This window comes from Phaethon aethereus (genome assembly GCF_964289735.1).
Source record: "Phaethon aethereus genome assembly, chromosome: 2".
Taxonomy (NCBI): Eukaryota; Metazoa; Chordata; class Aves; order Phaethontiformes; family Phaethontidae; genus Phaethon; species Phaethon aethereus.
In genome coordinates, this window is record NC_138582.1 from 121,054,090 (window position 1) to 121,075,801 (window position 21,712).

Sequence of the window (21,712 nt, forward strand, 5' to 3'; positions counted from 1 at the left end):
CGCAATCTGAATATACAGCTGTACTTACAGGAAATATTAAACAATGCACAGCGCCTCAAGCAAGTTCCATGTCTGGTTTTGAACAAACCATATAAAATAAGTGATGAAATAGTTTAAAATTGGTCCTTGATTAGGATTACTTATTTTTATACAGCTTGGAAGCACTAAATTTAAAGACACACATTTATTATTAACCAGCACAAATTATTCTGTAGCTTTTTTCCTTTAAAGAGTGTTACAGTATCATGCATGAAAAGCAAGCTGCTGCTCCCAAGTGCAAAGATGGAGTTTAGACTAAACGCTTTCTCCTCAGGTTGTTATTCCTTCTTTCATAAATTACTTCAACATAACCAAGAATAGAAGCAGCTGACTAGCAAACCAATATGAAGTTCACCTTTTACATTGTGACCCATTCTTAAAGTAATGGAGTACTTTGGACCATTAGCATAAGGAAGGTTCAATAAACACTGCAAAGGATTTTTACATTCTTTGATTTCATTTACATATTTAGAAAGAAAATTCTATATTTTAAGTTGCTAACTAATGAATCATCATCTGGAGACTGTAGTATTGAAACAGTGCAAGACATGTACAACTTCAGGAACATCCAGTTACACTGCCTTTTCACCCAAACAATGATTAGTAGAATATTGCATCAGTCCTAGATAAACAAGACAGGACAAAAAGCTCATTTTAGAAGAGCATTGGGATTCAAAAAATCTTTTATATTTAGTGAAAAGAATCCACACACAAATATGCACATAAGACTCCTTAACATGGACTTTATGACAACAAATGTAATCCAGCTGTAAGTCTTGGAACTAGACTTTATTGGCATGAAGCCATATTTGAGACCACAGTTAGATGCTCCATTATTAATGCTTCAACATCTGGGTATTTTGATGCATGAACAGCATCAGAACACTCTCCTGTCAAGCCAGAGACCAAAAATTCAGCTGGAAGAGCTCAGGTGGACTATGAGCTTTAAGCAGTCCACTTGTGCCGTAGAACATTCCAGACACCAAAAAGTTTGCTTTCATCTTTGTATTTCCTCACAAAGAGTGGAGCTCCCTCCACTAATGCAATATTCCAAAGACCATTGCAACTAAGACTGTCGAGTCAAGTCTCAGCTGAAAGCTACCACCAAAGGACATTATTTTCTCTGCACCCCCCCCCCCCCCCCCGTCACCAGGGAAGGATATTAAAAAGACCACTGTTCAGTGTGGAAAGCAGGTCAGTAGAGACTCCAAGTGTGGCTTGAGGAATCCTCCATACCAAGCCGCTTTCCACACACACAAATTCAGTCCATCTTCTCTTTCTGGACCAGCTTGGGTGCATCTACAAAATCCTTGCCGTTGTAAAGGATGATAGCGAAAGTTCCAAAGCTTGCACTTCCCCAGAAAAGCACATAGGCCAGTGTCTCAGTCCATGTATCACCTGTCAAGAGTCAGATGACCATTTTAGTTCATCATCTCCAATTAGAGAGGTTTTTTTAGTACAAAAGCAAAGTATTTCAAGCCCACACTCAGAGATACGTTGTCAAATTAAGCTAGAAAAAGAAAAGACCCCAGTACCCATGGAAGACTTCTATTTCCTTACCTAGGAAAGCTGTATTTGCCACACAGTTCTTTGACTTCTGTTATCTGTCTGTTCAAACTGTTCTGAGTCAAGCACTCTGTTGGTACTAGTGTTAGAAAACTCAAGGCAGAAGCAGAAGGCAAAAACCTTCACAACTCCCAACAGATTCAGATTAGGGAGACATCCATCAGAAGAGACTTATGCTTATCTCTGACTTTCCTGAACTGTCTTTCTGCCCAAAATTAGGTAGGTATTCTTCCGGGGATTCATCCAGCCTATAATAAAGCTAGATGTCTACTTAGGTGCAATTAAATCTAGGGGCAATTAACTGCCCCTTAGGTGACTTCTATAAAAAAGTTTTAACATTTTTTCTATAATACCTCAGTTTTTTCCATATTAGTGATATAGTGCTAACCCTTAAACGCCAGAGCCATGCTCAAACACCTTTTAGTATGACTAAGAAGGAATTTTACACTGAATAGTTTCTGGTAACCTTTTAGAGAGAGCTCACACACAAGGAAGCTAATTTTGTGAAATTAAACTCAATAGTGACTTACCAGCCATTAGCAAACAAATAATGCACATTGAGAAAGCAACCACCATAATAATAGGCAACTGGGGAAAGAGAAAAAGAATTGATCACTTGATATAGTAGCACATATATTCCTTAATTTCTTTTAAGATGGGCTGTATTGCAAAGCTATTTATTTGCTTTGCAATGAAGTTGCTTTAATTCCCAGTTCACCTGCTCTCAGGTACAAATAAAATTTTGGATAGCTCCAAAATTTGGAAGAGTGTGTTCAATAACTAAGTTAATAGATAGAAGGTATATTTTAATTCTTAAAAGATTACGGTTGAGATTTGTGTTTTAAAAAGATACACCAGCCACTAGTTAAACCCGTAATGTTCCCAAATCCCATTTCACAAACTAGAAGGGGGATGAAAAAAGTTTTTCTGTGTTACAGTCTATGCTTCTGCATGAAGTATAAGAGATCTTCACAAGCTTCTTTTGCAGAAGGCAACAGTCATTGCTGGTGACTAGTAGAATTTCTCCCTTTCCACTTCCTGGAGCAGATTTTAAAAAAGCAAGCAGCAGTTTTTTCAATACCTCAAGGACACTCCATTTTCTGTCAAGGGAACAGTCTGAGTTTAGTCCTATAAGCAGGCATCAGAAACATAACCAGATTACAGGGACACTTCATGACTAAATAGACATGTTCTACTTAGTCATGTGAAGCAAGTGACTAAAAGGTTGTATGCGTTTCTCCAATCACAAATAGTCTCCATACTCACAGCTAAGAACTTCCAGTCTTTCTTGACATGTAGAGGACTAGCAGGTTCTACTTCATCCACTGAATAATTTCCAAGAAAAAGATCAATTGCATCCTGGAAGAGAAAGGGAGAGTAAGAGTTAAAATGCACAGCAATGTTTATCAAACAGTTTCCCACAATTAAAAGCCTAACTTACTTGTCTAAATCCATCAGAAAAGTTATTTTTGTAGTAACGTATTAATGAGTTCCATCCATCCATTATTAAGCCCCACTGAGTTCTCTTCCCAGTTCTGCAAAAAGAAGTTTTAGAAAATATTTTAAATAGATTTATAAATTCAGGAGATAATTTCAGATTTACAGTCCTTTCATTGTTCAAATGTGTACTATGTTTAATGAATACTTGCATGTAAATACATTTCTCTACTGCTGCCTCTGCATTATTACCACATATACTTGTAACAAAGTTCAAAAGTAAAATTACACTTCTCTCCATCCCACAATATGTGTGCCTTTAAGAGGCACATTTTCTTGATTTTATTTCCAGATAGCCTTTTCTCCTTTCATATACAGTGAAAAATGGTGTTCTGTAGATTTTAGTCTGACATTTTACTAGTTGAACCACTGCAAAACTCATTCACGGCCTAAGCCCCAAGTTAATAATATCTTCTCAGATATGAAGACTTAAAGAAAATCCCAAACATGCCCAAAAACCCAGAAGGCCTTTACAAGAAAGGCTGACTTGCCTTGTGTAATCTGTCTTTAAGGCACCAGTTCCAGCATATTGTTTGGCACAAGCATTAGCATTATCAGCCCATGCTGTGAATAGGAAAACATTAAGAAAGATTAAGGAAGTTATGTACATGGTTTGGAAAAAAGTGATTGTTTGAACTCTATAAACAGCCTACCATTTTTGTAGATTTTCTCAAAGTCTGCTTGCTCTTCAATTCTTTGTCCAACATGCAGAACACCTAGCCTCTGAAAGAAAAAGCATACTGAGGCTCACTAGTAGTTTGCTAGAAAGATTAGGATTTGCTTTCAGAAAAACCTGTATTTACTAAACTAGAGTCTGGCCAATGCATTTCAAGTAGTATAGTAACAAGTATGCAAGCTCTTACTGTAGTGTTAAAAATGACATTTCTGCTTCAAACAGAAAGCCTTTCCTCTTCCAGCTTGTTAAACAAGAATAAAATATTTACCTGAAGCTGGGCTTGAAGGGATCGACGTGCTAACAAGCTCTGAATCACATTAGTCCGATCAAGGCAGTCCATGCAGTTACTGCGGAATATTCCTTCCTGCTGAGTCACAATTTTACCATCGGAATCAACTAGAAAATAACTAACACATACAATCCACTTAAGTAATTATAGATAACAGGCCATACAAACCACACATTTTCAGAAGCAAATACTCTACCAACTGGAACACAGCTGTCTTGAACATATGAAGAGTTTTTAGCCATGTCTTTGAACATTGATGCCTCCCTGAGTTCTTCCACACTGAAAAATGGCATTAATATTTAGTAATCTGAGGGCAGTATTCACTCTTATTTTAGAAAACCAACCAGCAATATTGAGTTATATGCCACTGGGAAGAATAGGTTCTGGTACAAAACCAGTGACTTATATTGTATTTTTTTCAGTTATTATAGGGTCCTAACTCCACAGGTATCAGGATCATTAGCAGAAGTAACCAGATTTGTGTATACCAGGTCACGTGGTTCAATCCAGTCATCACTACATAAAAAGTCATATAAGCTGTCAGGCATACGTCTCAGAAGGTATTCTAATCTTTAAGGCCACTACTGAAAATCTGCTACTGTCACTCTTCTCCCCATTATGTGAGCATCTGGGGGAAATCAGATATTCTCTTTTGCAACTGCATATGCTAACTGCTACCTCAATCTTCTTAACCAACTAAACCAGATGTTTCTAATTGATAACAGCTAATTTTAAATACTGAATTGCATGCAAGTAAACTGATAACTGAGTTGGTAAGACATATGCCAATCAATTTATCAGCTGGATGTGTGAATGGGATAGAACTGTACTTGTCTTTCTACCACAGCATGAAACTTCCAGTCACCTAAAGATTTATAGATCGTATTCTGTAGATTAAGTTACTCCGTTATGTAATGATGAACTGAATGTGGACTAGCATATGACCCACTGTTACTGTACAGCATTTTAAAATTATAGAGTCTGAGTCACACAGTACCAAAATCAAGAGCCTTAGAAGCATATGCATTTACTTTGATCAACCTTGTGTTAACAAAGACCAGTATTTGTTATTCTTGGAGAACTAGTTTTGTTAAACCATGTTTTACATTCTCATATGATTAGAGGAGACTAACACCTGTGAAATCTTCATTTTCCCCTCTTCTCCCCTCAAGCTTTGCCTAGAACTCATATTAGGATAATTACTGTAGTTGAAGAATAAACTATCTTATTATCCAGAAATGTCTAAGTGCTGCATCTCCTATAATTGCTCTAAAAAAATTAAAACCAAACAACGCCCCCCCAGTCCAACTCCCACCTTTACCCCAAACCCAGCAAGTCAGCTCTCCTTTGACAGGTCTTTCATGACTAGATTTAACCTGCAGAAAATAAGAGGTGTTTACCTCCCGCAGGGTTGCAGGACTACTTCCTAAGAATATCAGAACTCAGACTTTTCTATTTATATTTAAGAAGTCATCCTAGATGAAACAAAACAAGGCAAGGTAAAGCCAACCTAATCTTGAGCAAGAGCTTTCATTTTTGTGTCTTGTTTTGGAAACACAATGCTTTTTTGGTGTCTTCATTTCAAGAAAACCCAATTCGTTTGTAAGCCTCCAATGGCAGGTGACAGTAAACAAGTTATGGGATTATTCGGTATTCATTCTAAGAAAAAGATCCTTGCTGTGTAGAAAACCTACATGCTTATTTCTCTTTATTTGAAGTACTCAAAGCAGATTTATTTTTCGGCTCTTCATGTGTTTAGGGTTTTTTTTGCTGGTGGGCAGAGAATATTCACTATTATCTGACTAATTTAATAATCCCCACAGCCTTCATTCCAGGCAAGAGATTTCATTCATGAGACTCCTGTTTTAGTCTGCAGCTCACCTAATTTTTTTTTTTGGACAGAATATACTGCTGCCAGCTTTATAATGTTTTAGCTGATCTACTTTGTGCTTTAGGCACTAGACTTCAGGAACAGGAAGGAAGCAGTCAGAAGAGTAAATAGTTTCCCTAACAATCTAGAAGTCTACAAATAGCCAAGACCAAGTACTTAAAACACACTTGTGAGACTAAAAATATTTAAGTTGATTTGGACATTTAAACTACTTTTGTATGACTAAGAATGTGAATTTGTTTCCTTGTGAGTTACTTATGTTAACAAGGGCTTGTTAATGATTGTCAATTGTTAATTAACTTGTGTTAACAAACCAGTGCCAAGGTTTGGTGCCACAAACCATGTGAGCTAGACAAAACACTTAAGAGAGCAGGTGTCTGTAGAAGAGCACTAAGTGTGTGAAACTATGTAGCAGAACAGTTTGCAGTCAACACGTGGTTACTATTGGATGAAAAAAAATAATCACCTAAAAGGAGACTTTAAAAAAATAGCTTCAGTTGTATCCATGCTTATTTCTTTGTCTAACCTTTTACCTTTTACCCAAAGGTACAACGGCAGCCCTTGAGTCACAAAGCAGGGTTGCTACAATTCTCAATTTTATTGGGACATAAAAAGGGCTCTACATCTTATCCACCACCAGGTCTCTAACCTTTCACATGGTTATCAGCAAGGGATCAGAGATGTGGAAACACTAATGCATCTGAAGGCGTCTTCTTCACAGATGATTACAGGTCTGTTTTACTGTGCCTTAACTCAAGACAATAGAAGCTATGAGAGGGTGGTCTCATTTTAGCACTACAGAAGTAAAAAAACTGCAGAGCCTTACCTAAACTCATCTTGCTGTTCTGCTAGTTGATCCATCAAAATCTGAAGTCGATCCCACCTCATTCGACTGCACTCTTTATGGAAGTCAAATGCTACGTATCTGTTCAGAGAAAGAAACATCTTTTCAGATTACATATGCACTGCAGTGATGGTCTCTGAAAACCCCACAGGGAAGGTGGGGGATTCTATAAAACAGGTAGTGACAGAGGATTTGTTTTACTTTAGAGATGGGACTTCCAGCAAATACCTGCTGATTTTGTTAGTGCTCTGTAACCTTCCTGAGGCTGCACCCTTAGCATGCATGGTAACAGTATTTACATTTATTTACAAGATGCCACTAGTCTGGGGAAGCACACATTCAGTTCCAAGTTACTCATACTACATTATGGCTAGTATTTTTCGTCCAGAAAGTACAGAAGGGATATGCATCTGATTTCATCTCTTTTTTTCCACCAGGATCCTTCTGCCCTCCTTTTCCAAGCAACTGCACTGGGAACTTCAGTTCACTTTGAACTAGACACAGGTGTTAAAATGCAACATTCTTTGCCAGCATGCTCTCTAGAAACCTGAGACAGATTCTGTTTAAACAGCTAACCTACTCTGTGATAAGAAAATTAAACAGCTACTGACTTGGAACAAGATTTTAACTGCTAATTCATTTCTGGTAGGAAGTGCTCTAGATTAGTGATGTTTGATTCAACATTTATACACACACACACACTTGCTGTGAATTAAAGGGCATTACATTCCTCTCCTCAATATTCATAATCCAAAAGTTATTTGCCAAGTCTTCAAGACTACTTGCATGAAGAAAGATGGTATATATACACTGAAGACTCAAGTCAGTCTGGCAGGCAAACACCATCAAAACTGATTAAGAAAAAGGATTTTGGCAGCATTAAGAAAATGGGGCTGACAAACACCACTTCAACATACAGAGCAACAAGCATCACTAAAACACACCCTGACAGAATTTTACATCTTGGTTTCCACCAGGTAACTTTATAGCAAAGATGCACAGAGTTTCACAAGCTTTGTCCAGCTAAGGTATCAACACCAACCTAGGTGCAAGAGTGAAGAAAAAGCCCACCTTAGAAGTGGTCTTTTTAATAAAAACAAAAGAAAAATCCACAACCATACACCAATAACACACCACCTCCCCCCCCGCCCATGGTAGTAAAAGCAGCACACAGAAGTGAGACAGACATCCATAACTACCCTGGTAAAAGCAGCAGCATAGCATCATACAAGCAGAAAAAAGCTTAGAAAAAATTCCACGTATGTCAGGATTTAAGGACATCTTGATTATACTCTGCAATTCCTTAGTTACGCTTAGGCAGAAGTGAATCTATATTAGAAGAGGATGCTTTTTTGCTTACAGGGAAGATTTCGTCCTTTGACATACATAAGTGACAATACTACTGTACATCAATTTCAAGGAAAAGGTAGAGGCAAATATCTGTGGGAGCCAGATACTAGCCCTCCCTCTAGAATTTAGTGAAAGCAAGCGCAGGCAGATTCTAAAGTTGTGTACTGCACTCAAGATTCCCACAGAGAGAGAATTTTTCTTGTGATTAAAGTACATTCTCTACTCCCTTGGCCCACTGTTATACTGAGGTCCGTATGTTTAAATTACATGTTCCCCTTACTGTTTCCTCCTTTATCTCAATACTGCTTCTCTCATGCTCAGCACTTCCTTCTAAGTTAGCAGTGCAACCAAGCCCTTTTGCCAGAAGCTAGTTCTACAGGGCAGAATTTTTTCCTAAAATGCAGATCTCCACAGTTCTCATAGCATGCTATTACTCCAATACTGGCATTACATTGCTTCTGAGCTCCCTTCTTTGTTCTGTGTGTCTCCTCTGTTCCATATTCACTTCACAGTCTCACTTCTGCTTAGAATGTGAGCTCTGAGGTAGGGGCATTGGTCAGATGCAAGTTACTTCATGAAAATAACTCAAGCAAATCTGACAGTTGGTAGAGGCCTCCAAAGAACTGATCACTCTGTGGGTCTCAGAGGCAATGCTCGACTTAACACAGAACATACCATTTCACTTCAGACATACCTGACCATTCCATTTGCCATGCTGTTTACCATTTTTGCAAATGTTTGCTCAAGAGGTTTCTCTGAACCTTTTTGGTTAACCTAGGAGAAAGGAAAAAAGAAACTGTATTACTCAAAAGCCTGCTTAAAAGAACAGCTTTTTCAGGAAGAAAAAGTGAAAGCATACCAAGTTGACAATCATCTGCTTTCCATAGCTAATTATTTGTGAGTCAAAATGTCTTTGGAAGCCATCCATCTAGAAGAGAAAGGAAATGTGTTGACAGATGTATGCTACTATCAAGATCTGTGATTTACAGGAAATATCTATAATCATCTTTTTGATGATACTGCATAGGTAATTTTATAACTAAGAAAAGTGTTTGATGTTCTCTATTGTGCTAATACATTTCTACTTTCATCCCCCAAGTCTATTCAACTCTCCTTATTAAACATGCCACAGAGAACAAGAATTCTGCAGCTACTAAAACTGCTGCAAACAAGAACCAAAGAGAAACTATCCCCATTGACATCTGGATATTTTTCAGGCTCTGAACTTGTCTTAAGGAGTACAACGCTTCTTGCTACTACTTTTTAAAAAATAAAGCTCAATCCAGTACAGTTGACTTTTATTCTCCCAATTAGTTTGTTACCTTATCACACAAACATGAGCCCAGAAATACATTAAAACCCCCAAGACACAACAAACACTCACATACATGATTTACTGACTTGCTGATCTGCGGCTTTGGTTTATACTTGAGGTTTGGTCTTTGAGACCAGAAAAAAGGAATTGATCCACGGGTCTGCAAAAGAATGGAAATAGTTTTAAACAACAAAACTTACAAACTCACTTGCCATTTAAAAAACAAAGGAAGCTGGTTTAGTTTATTTGTGCATATGCACATCTTATACAGATAGCTGTCTATGTTTCTGAATATCAATTATATCTATCTCTCTCTCAAGCCAGTGAGCAGTTCCTTACACTGACTTTACCTGAACAAACGATGCTTTGCTCCCCTTGTAATGCACAATTTGTTCTGTTTCGACAAAATTAGCAGCATGTCCTTCTGAATCAATACCTGTGTAGGAAAAAGACCTTGTTAACCAGCTCAGACTGGCTGCAGAATAGCAACAGTATATCAACAAAAGGCTTCCAACCCTTTCCTTTCAAGTGCATGCAGAAAACATGAAAGTACCAGTGCTGCCTGAAGATGGCAAATTAAACACACCTTTGGCAAAAGTTTAATATGATCTGTAATAAATTTAACTTGAAGGACCACAGTTGTGCTTAACACAGTTTGACATTTATAGTCCCAGAAATTGAGTAGTTTAATACAAAATAAAATATGCATCCTCTGACACTGAAATATTCACAATTCAATAGCAATGGTAGAATTGGCCAGCAGAAACTGACCAATTTCTTCAAAAGCAGGTATGATGGCACTAAGAACAGAGAAAGTAATTTAAATCCATTTCCTTGTTCACTTTTTAACTTTAAACAATTAGAGAACACCACTATTCAGGGCTCCCCGCCAGCACCAACGATGCTCTTAGTTGAATTTACTGCTAGGCCAAAAGGGCTACTACACACTTGATTTAACTCCAATAAAAACACTGAAGTGTTAAAAACCCCTGCAAAACTTTTGCAGTTATCTCCAGGATATTAGAAGAGTCAGTTTTAATAAATAAATACCAGAACATGCTTCAGTTCAGCATACAGGTTCCTAATATTTTGTTTGGAGCAAGGGTCTCTTGAGGCAAACTATTACAAGCATTTTTTTGTTCAAGTCACCTTTAAGAGTAATTGCTGTATAGCAAGTCACACACAGATGGAATTCACATTATCTTTAAAATAAATCAATTTGCTATTTTACCTCTTACATAGTAGCGTACACCAGCCCTGAAACAGCTTCTTCTGGAAACAAGCAGCCAGTCAAAGCACTTGCCATTAATAGAACAAGAGTGCATAGTGATAACTAATGAATATCACTAAGGAGAATCCCAAAAACTTCATTATGATATTTTTATATACCAAGAGGTAGGAAACATCAAGGAACCAAGTGACCACATTCAAAGAAACTCATAAGTGTTTCTCACGCCAGTAACAGTTGAACATTAAACTTGAGAGGGTAACTTAATATTAGGATCAGTATGTGCATCACAAAAAGACAGGCTATAGGAAATGTCACTGATGAAGACACATTAAAACTCCTATAGTTTTGAGAAAATGAGACTCTAAAGATTAATCTGGTCTTATGGTCCTATGCATATCATTAAATGGACTGACTTATGGAGTTCCATTCAGTACTACATCCATCTCATCCACATAATTTTATTAAGCTATCTTAAAAGTTTTTGCCCCTATTGCTGCTAACAAAAAAAAATACCACTCCAAAACCTTTTTCTAGGCCTTTAGAGGCATGAATATCTTGGGCTGTTATACCTTGCACCTGTTAATGCAACATACATCACATTTACAGATGCCAGAGCTAGCAGTAATGTTCATTTTCTTGGTACGGATTTGAAAGCCAAAGAATGAACATGTACCAAGTCTCCAATGTGAGCTTCTTACACAAGAATGCTTTCCTGCTCAGGCTAAACACCCGAAGTGGCAGATGCACCATAATCCAGGACTAATCAACAAACAGGGGCCATTGATAACCAGTTTCAGAGTCTTGTTCTGTGCTGCTTACAATTGCCTTTATTTGGGCTACGGTAGACTCAAGTGTAATAGAGACCAGCATTCACCATGAATAATTTCTCCAGGTAGATCCACAGGCTTTCATTCTTTACCCCAAAAAACTGAAACCTACAACTCTAAAGCAAGCAAAAGATTAAAATGGTCAATATTTGCAAGCTGCGGTATTAGCACACTGCAGTCTTATTCTTTGAGGAATCTAGATGCTTTGTCTTAAGGTTGGTAAAACTTTTCTTTTTTAAAATAGCACATTTCACAGGGAAATCTAGCACTTGTGATTCAAATGGGACATATAGCAGCTGTCACATGTGAGCACTTAAGTTATGTTAAAGAGCACACTGACTGCATATATGGAACATCTTTATGTGTGCATTTGTACTGATAACATTTGTAAAGAACTCCAAAAATATAATACAAATTGGCCTTACATAATCCAGAGTGTTCTCACAATTCATAAATTAGACTGTGAAAAGACCTATCCCTCTGGTTTCCTGGAAAATTACTGCCAGGTCCTACACCCTTTAATCCAGCATTTGTACAGCCAACAGTTTCCTGCAAGAAAGGTTACCTCTAAACTTAGCTGCTTAGCAATAGTCATCCTGTTTTCTGTCTGCAATCTCTGTCCTAACTTAAATGGTAACTCACTATTGGCTAATCCCACACACAGACATAATTTATTGTTCTTAAGAACGTTTTTTTTTGAGTAACAAAGGAAATATAGTTTAGACTTTAGGTGATCAAAGTCTTGATTACCCAAGTAAGTCCATTATTTCTCATCACTGCAAGACTAGAACCCCAGTCCAGATAGTTGAACAAAATACATTTAAATTTAGACAGGGGGAAAAAGGAATCTTTGATTTTATTTAAATAACTGCTAGTGGCACTGTAACAGTTTTTCTTGGGGCTCTTCCTAGTATTTTCATCACTAAAAATCCAGTTTCTTTGAATTCCTGGTTTCTCTAAGCTGCTTGGTTAGTATTAGAATTACAGCAAAACATATTACTTATGCTAATTATTTATATAGTGAAAATGGGACAGAGGAAGCTGTTAATTGCAGCCTGCCAATTGCTAATTGCAATCCATCCAGACTTTTCCACCCAGGACCTGCAGGATAAGGATTAAGTTGTTTTGACAGTTCCCTTTTGCCACCTTTCCTTGCTTCTCCACATACTCCTACAACATTTTCCAATAAATGAAGTCACAGGAAAGGACTGGAGATCTGCCAGCTGCTAACAGTCCTACCAGAACAGCTGACCCAGTCTGGAAGCTGTTCCCTGCACACACCTAAAGGGCCTAGGTGATGGAGGAACTAAGGAGAATGAAGCATGAGTTGCTCTGTCCAGTCTTGCCAGGCCTTTTTGTCCAGGAGCACGTAGGACTTACTGTTGATCACACACTGCATGAGGAACACTGCCTTCAGAAAATATTAAGCTTACTTGCAGCATACACCCCTTCTCAAAAATAAACTCATGACTGCTTTACTAAAAAGGCTGTTACCCAAAGCACTGGTGCAGCAGAAGCATTCCAGGAGACTTCAGCAGAAGTCCTTATCCTTTTATTCATCAGTGGAAACATCCATAAGCAGTCCTTCAAGTCAAGAATGTTCCTTATTTTAGGCCCAAAGTAAATGCTAAGTGAAGGTATCTTTATAGCAAGATAAAGAGTACTAAGGCTGCTGTAAGAGCATTTGCCATGTTCATCTTAACCATCAATCCCACTGAAGACAGTTATGCAAATCATACCTGTAAAATTAAATACATTAAGCCTTAAAAGCAGAATGTTCAAGTTAGTTAACATATGAGTGGGCTAACAATATGTAATGCTCGTATCTGAACGAACTACAACTTAAGTCTGACGTTGTGTTGTTATAGTTGCAACATAGCCAATAGCACCACCTCATCAGCAGCCATTTTTCTGTTAGACTACCATATTCAGCAGTGAGCTTTCCAACATGAAAGGATACATCCATGCATCACTGGCGTAGCAAACCTATGGATCTGAAAAAACACACAATCATGTTAAAAATACTAAATAAACACTAGCACCCAAAAAAGGTGAGTGACTATGCTTTGCCTAGGAGTTTTATAGTTTTATATACTTTATATCCTTTACTTTGTTTAGGGTGCATTAACTCTGAGAAAAAAGTTCAATGAAAACAGCAACATACATAATTAGCAGTAGGGAAAAAGTGAAAGTCTAATCCTAATTAAATGACCTTGACAAAAATACAAAGCTGCTTTGTCCTCTTATATATGGCATTTACTCTTCTACAAACATGCCAGATACAAAGCAGTACACACTGAAAGCCTTTTGATATGGTATTTGCTGTACCTCCACAGTAGGATGTAAGCAGAGATAGCAGTTAACACAGGGCTTCAGTAAGGAATACTTCTATGTGATTTACACTTGAAATGCTTGTTCCAGGGTTTTTCCCATCCTGCCACTCCTGAATAAATTTTCTTGAAAGACCAAGTTAAAATTAAAATTTTCCAATGTAAGTCAGAAATACCACATCTCATTACCTAACATTGTTACTATAGCAAGCCACCTGTAGTCGATATCAGGTCACACCCCCCCCTCGCATATCAGTTATCTCCCTTTTAAACTTCTGTGTTTTGACTCCTACATCTGTTTTCACTAACCAGCCACAGTTGGCTTTCTTTGCTGTTCCCATCACAGCTTCTCTCATTTCCCAAGCTTTGTTTGCATAGCACTATCCAAACCATATACCTCTGGAATATGCACAACAGCCCTTTGCTAATTCGTATCTTCACATTCCAGAAGCACTGCACAATCCAGTCTTTTGGAACAGTGCTGTCTACGCTAAAAGCACATCTCCACAGGTTACTGAGAAATAGAAGCAGTGCATCATTCACTTCACTAAATGAAAAAGTACTCAGAAAACTTTGCTGTAGTGAAGACAATTGAAGACAATTCAAGAAACTTCACACACATCTAGGGTGTCCAGTAGGAAGGAGCTTAGGTAGTCTGGCCATTGAGGTACTACAGTTGTGGCTTATGGTCACGTACTTGTATTTGCTGGAGTAAGTGAACTCAAAGGTTACACTGTGCTAGTCTTCATTTGAAATAAACTGAAAGAACCTAAACTGTCAGTCTTACTCTTATTTATTAGCTATATGACCTATTCACTATACAAACAGAATTTAAACTGTAATCATGGAGAAAGATGCTAGCCAGTCTTAGGAGAAAAGTGATGAGCTGAACCTTGCCTGTACCTAAAGATAAGTAGCTAAACCTTCAAAAAGCTTGATAAGCATATGCTGTGCAGTGTAAATTCCCCTTTGGTTTATATGAGCATGGTCTCAGCACAGTATCTTCAAATGCAAACACTTCCAAAAGTCAGCTTTACTATATGCACTACTGAAGATACTGACATAAAGCTGAAAGTTTGAAAGCAGAAGACTGTCACTGTGCTAAACTAGAAGATTAATAGCCACATTACACCACATTCTGGCTGTCTGAAATAAGAGACAGAATTAAAGGAAACTTATACACTTGTAGTAAAAGTATATTCATCCTCTATTAATATAATCATTACAAAGTGTTTACCTCTGGTTGAGCAGCAAATTCTCTAAGAAGATGTCCATTCCATACAAACCGTGGATCTGCCTGCAGCAAGAAAAAAGCCAGTGTGCTTTTACAGACTGTCAGTGCTGTTTAATTCAGCATAAAGGCAATGTCATAGCAATACACAAGTTTAGGTGAACAGATGTACATGGAGATGGAACACGCTTCTTTCATCAGTATCCTTTATATCCTCAACTAGAAATCTAAAGAAAAATAGTTAAAAAAGAGGAACAGTTCTCTCCAATCTTTAAGGGTGTTGCCTGACACTTAACCATTAACAACTCAGCTGCAGTATCAGAAGTACATTCCAGTCCTTACCATAAGAAAAGAGTTTGAAGAAATTATCCGAAATTTTAAGAATAGCAAGGTAACACTCCTAAAATGGTCAGAAGGTAAAAATGCAAGGTGTCTGGAATGCAATAATCAACAATTCTGAAAGTTAAACAATACTTGTAGTTTAAAAAACTAAAGTATTTATATGCCACTGCATAAATTATCCGCTTCAACTTTCCATTATTTCCTATTCCTAATTCACACCAGAAGTGTCTTGAGTAGGTTGCTGAGCACATTCCAGAAAGCTACCAGATTAGTCACAAAAGAGACATTTGCTGCAGAACATAGTGCAGGCTCTGGGGAAGTGGCATAAATCTAAACTTTAAGATGAGACAGGCAGACAATACATCACTGAGGATTAGGGTTAATTCAAGCTCAGTGCTGAAACAGTCCTTTGTCTAATAGAAAAGACTAAATAAAACTATCCGCCAGAAACTGTTCAAATCCTACCTGCAGTATCTTGAACTAGTGGAAGAATATGATATGATGCTTTGGTGCCCCTATTTGGGGCTGTTTCCTTCTACCTGTTTACAAAAACACCAAACCAAAACCAAACACAAATATCAAACCAAGACAACCACACACCAACCACAGGCCAGGCTTCTCTTGTAGAGGTGCACTGGAGATGCCCAAAATTGCCATCATCCTTTTGTTAAGCCATTACGCTGCAAACACATGAGTGTGAAGTTACATTTGTTTTAATCATCCCACATTTGAATTTACTTGAAACTGCATCTTTTTACTGTACTTTGCCTTTCAAACAACCTTTTCAAGTGCCAAAATTTTAAAGCAAACCAATCCTTTCATGTCAGCAACTGCTCTCCCTGGTTAAGAGTCCTGATAGAGCAGCATTTGATAATGCAAAGTAGTCCCCAACTATAAACTGATTTTTAAATTGATTTTTGTTTTTTAAAATCTTGGAAAAAGTGTGCTGCTTCCCCATCTTAGATAGTTTAAGTATCTAAGAGACAACATCTTATGACTCCACTGCCATCTCTTCAGCAAAGGCAGGAAGAATGTTATTGACTTCGAAGGCTTCCGTATTTCAGTGCCTTGGCAGTTTAGACCTTGTTTACGCTGCAGTGTAGTAAGTTACCAGACTAAGGATTCTGGAACTCTGGAAGCACACCAGAATTTCAAGCTCAAATTGCATTTGGCTGTGCGATTCTCTTGTCTTTAAGAAAAAAGTAGCATATTAAGTTCATGCTTCAAACATAGGAATAGGCATAGTTTAGACAGAATACAACATCCCAAGGTCAACAGCTCTGTAAGACCCACGGTTCTGTTCCATGTTACCCTGGAAGAAAATACAAAGTCAAGTGCCATTTTTTCCACTTTGAGGTCGTCCCCGTCCCTACACACACACCCCACCCACCTCCCGGATTCTAGGTCAGAGGAATGACTTGCTTTCTCAATTTTTCTGCTTAGTTCCTTCTTGCTGCCATTAGAAGTGTTCAATATGAAGATCAGAGGCACATTTTCATTTATTTTGAATTTTTAAAATCCATTTAAAGCAGACTGCAGAAAGTATTTTAACTGCCTGATCCAGAAGTCTGACATCAGAACAGATTTTTAGAACTTCATTTTCCTCACAGGCTATGAGACTTAAGGGTGGACTAGTATGCTCAGCCGCAACCCATAACAGTTTTGATAAAATGCTGCAGTGCTGAAAAAACTTGTGTGCTGAAGCATTACAGACCAGCAATTTCCACCCTTATTCTAAGCACAATATGAAGCAAACTCCAAGTGTAACCTGAGTTTATGCAACATCCTAAACTGTGTAGAGTTTCCTTTAGTTTGTGATAGTTTGCTTTGACATCATTTAAACATCAGCTGCATAAACTAAACTTAAGCTCTGCAGAACAGATTGACAGAGTCTGTGACACAGATACTAAGGAAAATAAAATTCTTACCCTCTCTAGGAGGCTCATTTCCTGGAACTCTGGGCTCGTGTTGGCTAACCGTTGCAGAGTGTGTGTTAGGTCATATGTTGTCGAGAAGTAAAATCCATCCACGCTCAAGACATGATTGAGCATTGATAAAAATACTTTATTATCCTGCAACTGTTGAGATGAGAAAAAAAGGACAGAAGAGCTCTCATTTATTAACACCAAAATATCTTATTCTTATATGCTGCCACTACTTTTTGAAGTCATGAGATGAACTTTGCTAGTGCTGTAGCAACACAACATCAGAGATTACCATACAAGAAAGAAACCACAAGATTGCAATTTTGATACCAGTTCACTGATAACTTACAGCTAGCACACTGCAACCAAATTCTGCAAGAACAGTGGAAAGCAAAGAACAGTATTCCTGCAAGGTAAATAGCTACTGATATTAAACTAATATTAGCAGCTTCCTAGCAAAAAGGAGGCCATTAGTTACCCTAAAAACCATTTAGTAAAAAAAACCAAGACAAGATGGCAATGCAGAAAAGATACAGCTTACTGTCAAGATTACCCCAATAACTAATCTGTGCTCTGGTTCAAGTTTTGATTAACTTCATTCCTTCCCTGAAAGAGCATCAGATTCCTTTTCAGCTCATTCATTAGACACCCTTATCTACTACTCAATCCACAACACCCATTTCAAATAATTTTCATCTTTTCCCTCCCTCTCAAAAAAAATTCTTCCCTGCTGGGTAATTATATCATTGAACAATCCCATAAATTCAGCAAGACAGATAGTTAGATGACAGGGAGGCAGCTTATTGTAAGGGGCTACCAGGATAGTCAAGCTGTGAGAAAGACTTAACACAAAAAGTGTTAAGAAGAGTGTACCATCTTAAAAGAGGAAAAAGGCACAATATCCAGAACAAACTCCGGAGATGATATTTTAAGTTGCACAATGTGAGTTTGTCATCTTAAATGACATAACATTATATACATCTATACCCAAATATTGCATCAATTATAGTACCCTGAACAAATCAGAGAAAAAGAGTATAGTTCAAATAGCTTCTTTAAAAAATTTCATAGTTTCACCAAATTAGGTCCTGTGGTAACAGACATTAACATAAGATAACATCCCCCCCAACTTCGCTAATCAATCCACCTACCTGAATATCAGTTAAGTGCAGCATGGTTTTTTTATAGGAGAGGATGTCAAAGTCTGTTGCTTTCCAGATTGCATGACTGAAAATCTCACCTACTTTTTTCTTTTTTGTTATTACAATAAGATACGTGCCTGTAAATCAGAAAGAGCAAAGTTTAAAAAAACCAAATAGATGCACATATTAAGAAAAGCAGCCTATAACCATACCAGAAAACTGAAACCAATAGGAAAGAGTAAGGTTTCTTCAAGTTACGCCTAGGACTATGTTCTTACCAGCAAGAGGCTGGAACAGAAGCTAAACACACTTGCTAAGCTACCCACTTCTCTGTGCTCACAGATCTTGAGCTACCAATTAAGTTTAAGGAAATTAAAAAAGAGACAAGATAAAAAGTGTCAGCTACTCTTACTTCAGACCAAAGACAGTCTGAAAGTCTTTAGGCTTGCAAATGTAGAGAGGCCAATGGTCTTGAATGTGGTTTGGAAAGCAGAGAGTAAGCCTGAAATACATGAAAGGAAGCACACTTCAAAATCCAAGAAGTCTACTCATCCTGAAAAAAAACCCACTTATCCTAACAGGTTCAAAATGGAGCAGAGAGAAGGGAGTTTCTTTTAATTATTTAAGATGGGAAGTTTGTTGTTTTCCTGGTTGCATAAGTAACAAAGCAAAAACACATAACCATGACGGTTCACTCGGAGCAATTATTTTACACTTGTTGGTAAATACAACATAGCCTTATTTCTAAGCCTATCGTATTGCAGTGCCATCTTGTTTTTGAAAAAGGTTAATTTATTAAATTGGATATTGATGGATAAAAGTGTCTTATCATCTACATCTTATAAGCATCAAATGCTTACTTACAACTTCAATAAAGCAAAACAATGAGCAGGCCATGCAGAAGCAGAGAAGCACAAGTCTAGTACATTTTTGTACAAAATCATTCAAACAAGTATAAATGCCAAAGCAGAAGAAGTTCCTGTTGTGTGCAGTAAGTTCACCCACTATTTGTATTTACTACTATACCTAAATATACACCAAGTTTTACGGACAGGTGAATTATTAGATTAGGTATCTATATAGTTAGTCAAATAACTTTTTTTTTGCCCCCGCCGCTCTAGTGTTATACCTTTTATTTGCATGGAATGTCCAAGCACTTATAAATGCTCTAGCATGATTGCATCTCCAATTATAAGTATTGCTTTTTGTTGGTACACCAGAAGCATTCAGACACCTTATAAAAACAGCACATTACATCCACAACTATGCCACAAAGATGCTGCACAGATACATTTAATCTGACATGAATTTCCACTGTTGTCTTTTCCTATCTGGGTATGCAAACTTCTGTTTGAGATTTCAGAGCTTCAGATATTACTTCAGCAACTTTCCCCCTCATTACTGTAATAGGCAAAGAATATTTATGCTTGTTAAAGACACTGCATTGCTAAATATAGAACCCATTTTACAGTTAACAGTGCCTAACAACACTTAGCTAAACATTTACTTTAACTGATACCTTTAGTTTGGCAGCTGTATACTAACAATGAGTGCAAAGCTTTGGGAGTGGAAAGAAAAAAACAGGCTATTAAAAGAAGTTACATACTTCTGTATTTTATATTCAGTCAGATGAATGGAAGTCATTACCAACCCTTTAAGCTGTGAAAATTCCCCTTTGGGGCAGTTCAGTTTTAAAGGCAGGGCTTGTTAAGTACCCAAGACCTAAGACACAGGTGTCTATTACATTGCTTTTAATCTAAAGAATTGTGGATCTTGCAGAATATGAGCATATATAGTTCAGTAGTTTAAGATCCTGTCAGAAGTTACTGCATTTAACACAAAGATACTTTGCTTCAGTTGAGAATACTGCAATGAGTGAACTTAAATCCTTTCTATGTATGGGGACCTTTATTCAGTATGCACGCTCCTTATTACATCATTTTTCAGACTACTTTAGTCTCAAACTCTAATAAAGGCTACCCACAAAAGATCTTTTGAATAGCAACACTGACTTCCCTGGAAGACTTTATACATCAGGTTTATTTGTGCCCGGGACTGTTTAGACCTGAACACCACTGAGATACTTGGATAAAGCAGATACTTTGATAAAGCAGACAGCTTATTCTTACCTTATGCTACAACTCCCTAAAATTTCGAATTGTTTCAGTCTGTCCTTTTTCTTTTAATGTTGAATTTTCTTTGTATTTGTAGGCTAGTTGGAACACAATCTTTACTTGAACAGCTGCATCTACTAGTCTATCACCCTGTCACTCTTACTTGTGTACCAAGATTATTGATTTAAAGTCAAACTTCACAACCCAATATTTGACTGTGCATCAAATCCTCCAGCTAAGATTAAAACAGTTATGAAAAGTAAGTAGATGAAGTTCTTTGCAGGCATTTGAAGTGCATTCCTTAAAACTCAACAAGCTGTCAGTTAACCCTACCGTTAGAGCAGCTACAGGTTTAAAAGGTACATGAACATTCATGATAAACTGTATTTGGATACCTCTATCCTCTAGCAGCCACAAGGAAAGCCCATCACACTGATGAAAGTGTAACCTCAGATACTTGCAAATACTATTTTTGTCTTTAAAGCTTCTTTAGCAATATATTTTGCTTAAGTATTTTTAAGGAGCACAGTTCTGTTTTCCTTACCTGCCACCAAGCGGATTGTTCCCAAAATACCATATATAGGCCTTGTAACAGCTGAAGGGGGAACATCTTTCTTAACTGAAAACCAGAAGAAAACATCAGAATTTCAGACTGCTTCTTTCATGACTATATCATAAAACTATTAAAGTAGGTTTGTCAAAACTTCTTGGTCAAATGTCAAGTTTTGCCAGAGTCTTAAGTATAAGCAGCAACGCATCAGAATTTCAAAGCCTGTTGGGGGCAGCAGGGAAGGATGTGGAAGCATTCTAACCCAATTTCTCACATTTAATCAAAACAGTCATTCAATTTACTAAATTCAAGCTCATTCACAGGATAATACAGCAAGTAGACTCCTCAGTAATGTATTGTCCTGCCAGTTTCCAGAAGCCTCTTGTATTAAAACCATCAAGACATCAAGGACAAACCATAAATGCTTGTGCCTCCCACTTCTGACCGCTTCTTCTGAGCCTCCCTCTATTTCCATTTCAGAAGACCTAGTTTACTTCTTGGTCTATCTCTGCAGAACTACCAACAACAGCATAGATGTGGCAAGGGATACAGT

At 37.5% G+C, this 21,712-nt stretch overlaps 1 protein-coding gene across 1 annotated transcript in view; it reads right to left on the reverse strand.

Annotated features, from left to right (window-relative positions):
• Positions 1 to 1,300: 1,300 nt before the first annotated feature.
• Positions 1,301 to 21,712, reverse strand: part of SACM1L (SAC1 like phosphatidylinositide phosphatase) — a gene marked incomplete at both ends in the record, with an annotated part of 29,445 nt that continues 9,033 nt past the window's right edge. The window contains 18 exons of the mRNA XM_082015135.1: positions 1,301 to 1,437; positions 2,136 to 2,193; positions 2,872 to 2,964; positions 3,047 to 3,140; positions 3,594 to 3,666; positions 3,756 to 3,825; positions 4,047 to 4,185; positions 6,785 to 6,883; positions 8,847 to 8,926; positions 9,012 to 9,080; positions 9,541 to 9,627; positions 9,818 to 9,903; positions 10,699 to 10,800; positions 13,486 to 13,519; positions 15,093 to 15,152; positions 17,357 to 17,506; positions 18,505 to 18,632; positions 21,154 to 21,228. Of these exons, the coding sequence (XP_081871261.1) occupies positions 1,301 to 1,437; positions 2,136 to 2,193; positions 2,872 to 2,964; positions 3,047 to 3,140; positions 3,594 to 3,666; positions 3,756 to 3,825; positions 4,047 to 4,185; positions 6,785 to 6,883; positions 8,847 to 8,926; positions 9,012 to 9,080; positions 9,541 to 9,627; positions 9,818 to 9,903; positions 10,699 to 10,800; positions 13,486 to 13,519; positions 15,093 to 15,152; positions 17,357 to 17,506; positions 18,505 to 18,632; positions 21,154 to 21,228 (1,634 nt within the window). The remainder of the gene's footprint in view (positions 1,438 to 2,135; positions 2,194 to 2,871; positions 2,965 to 3,046; positions 3,141 to 3,593; positions 3,667 to 3,755; positions 3,826 to 4,046; positions 4,186 to 6,784; positions 6,884 to 8,846; positions 8,927 to 9,011; positions 9,081 to 9,540; positions 9,628 to 9,817; positions 9,904 to 10,698; positions 10,801 to 13,485; positions 13,520 to 15,092; positions 15,153 to 17,356; positions 17,507 to 18,504; positions 18,633 to 21,153; positions 21,229 to 21,712) is intronic.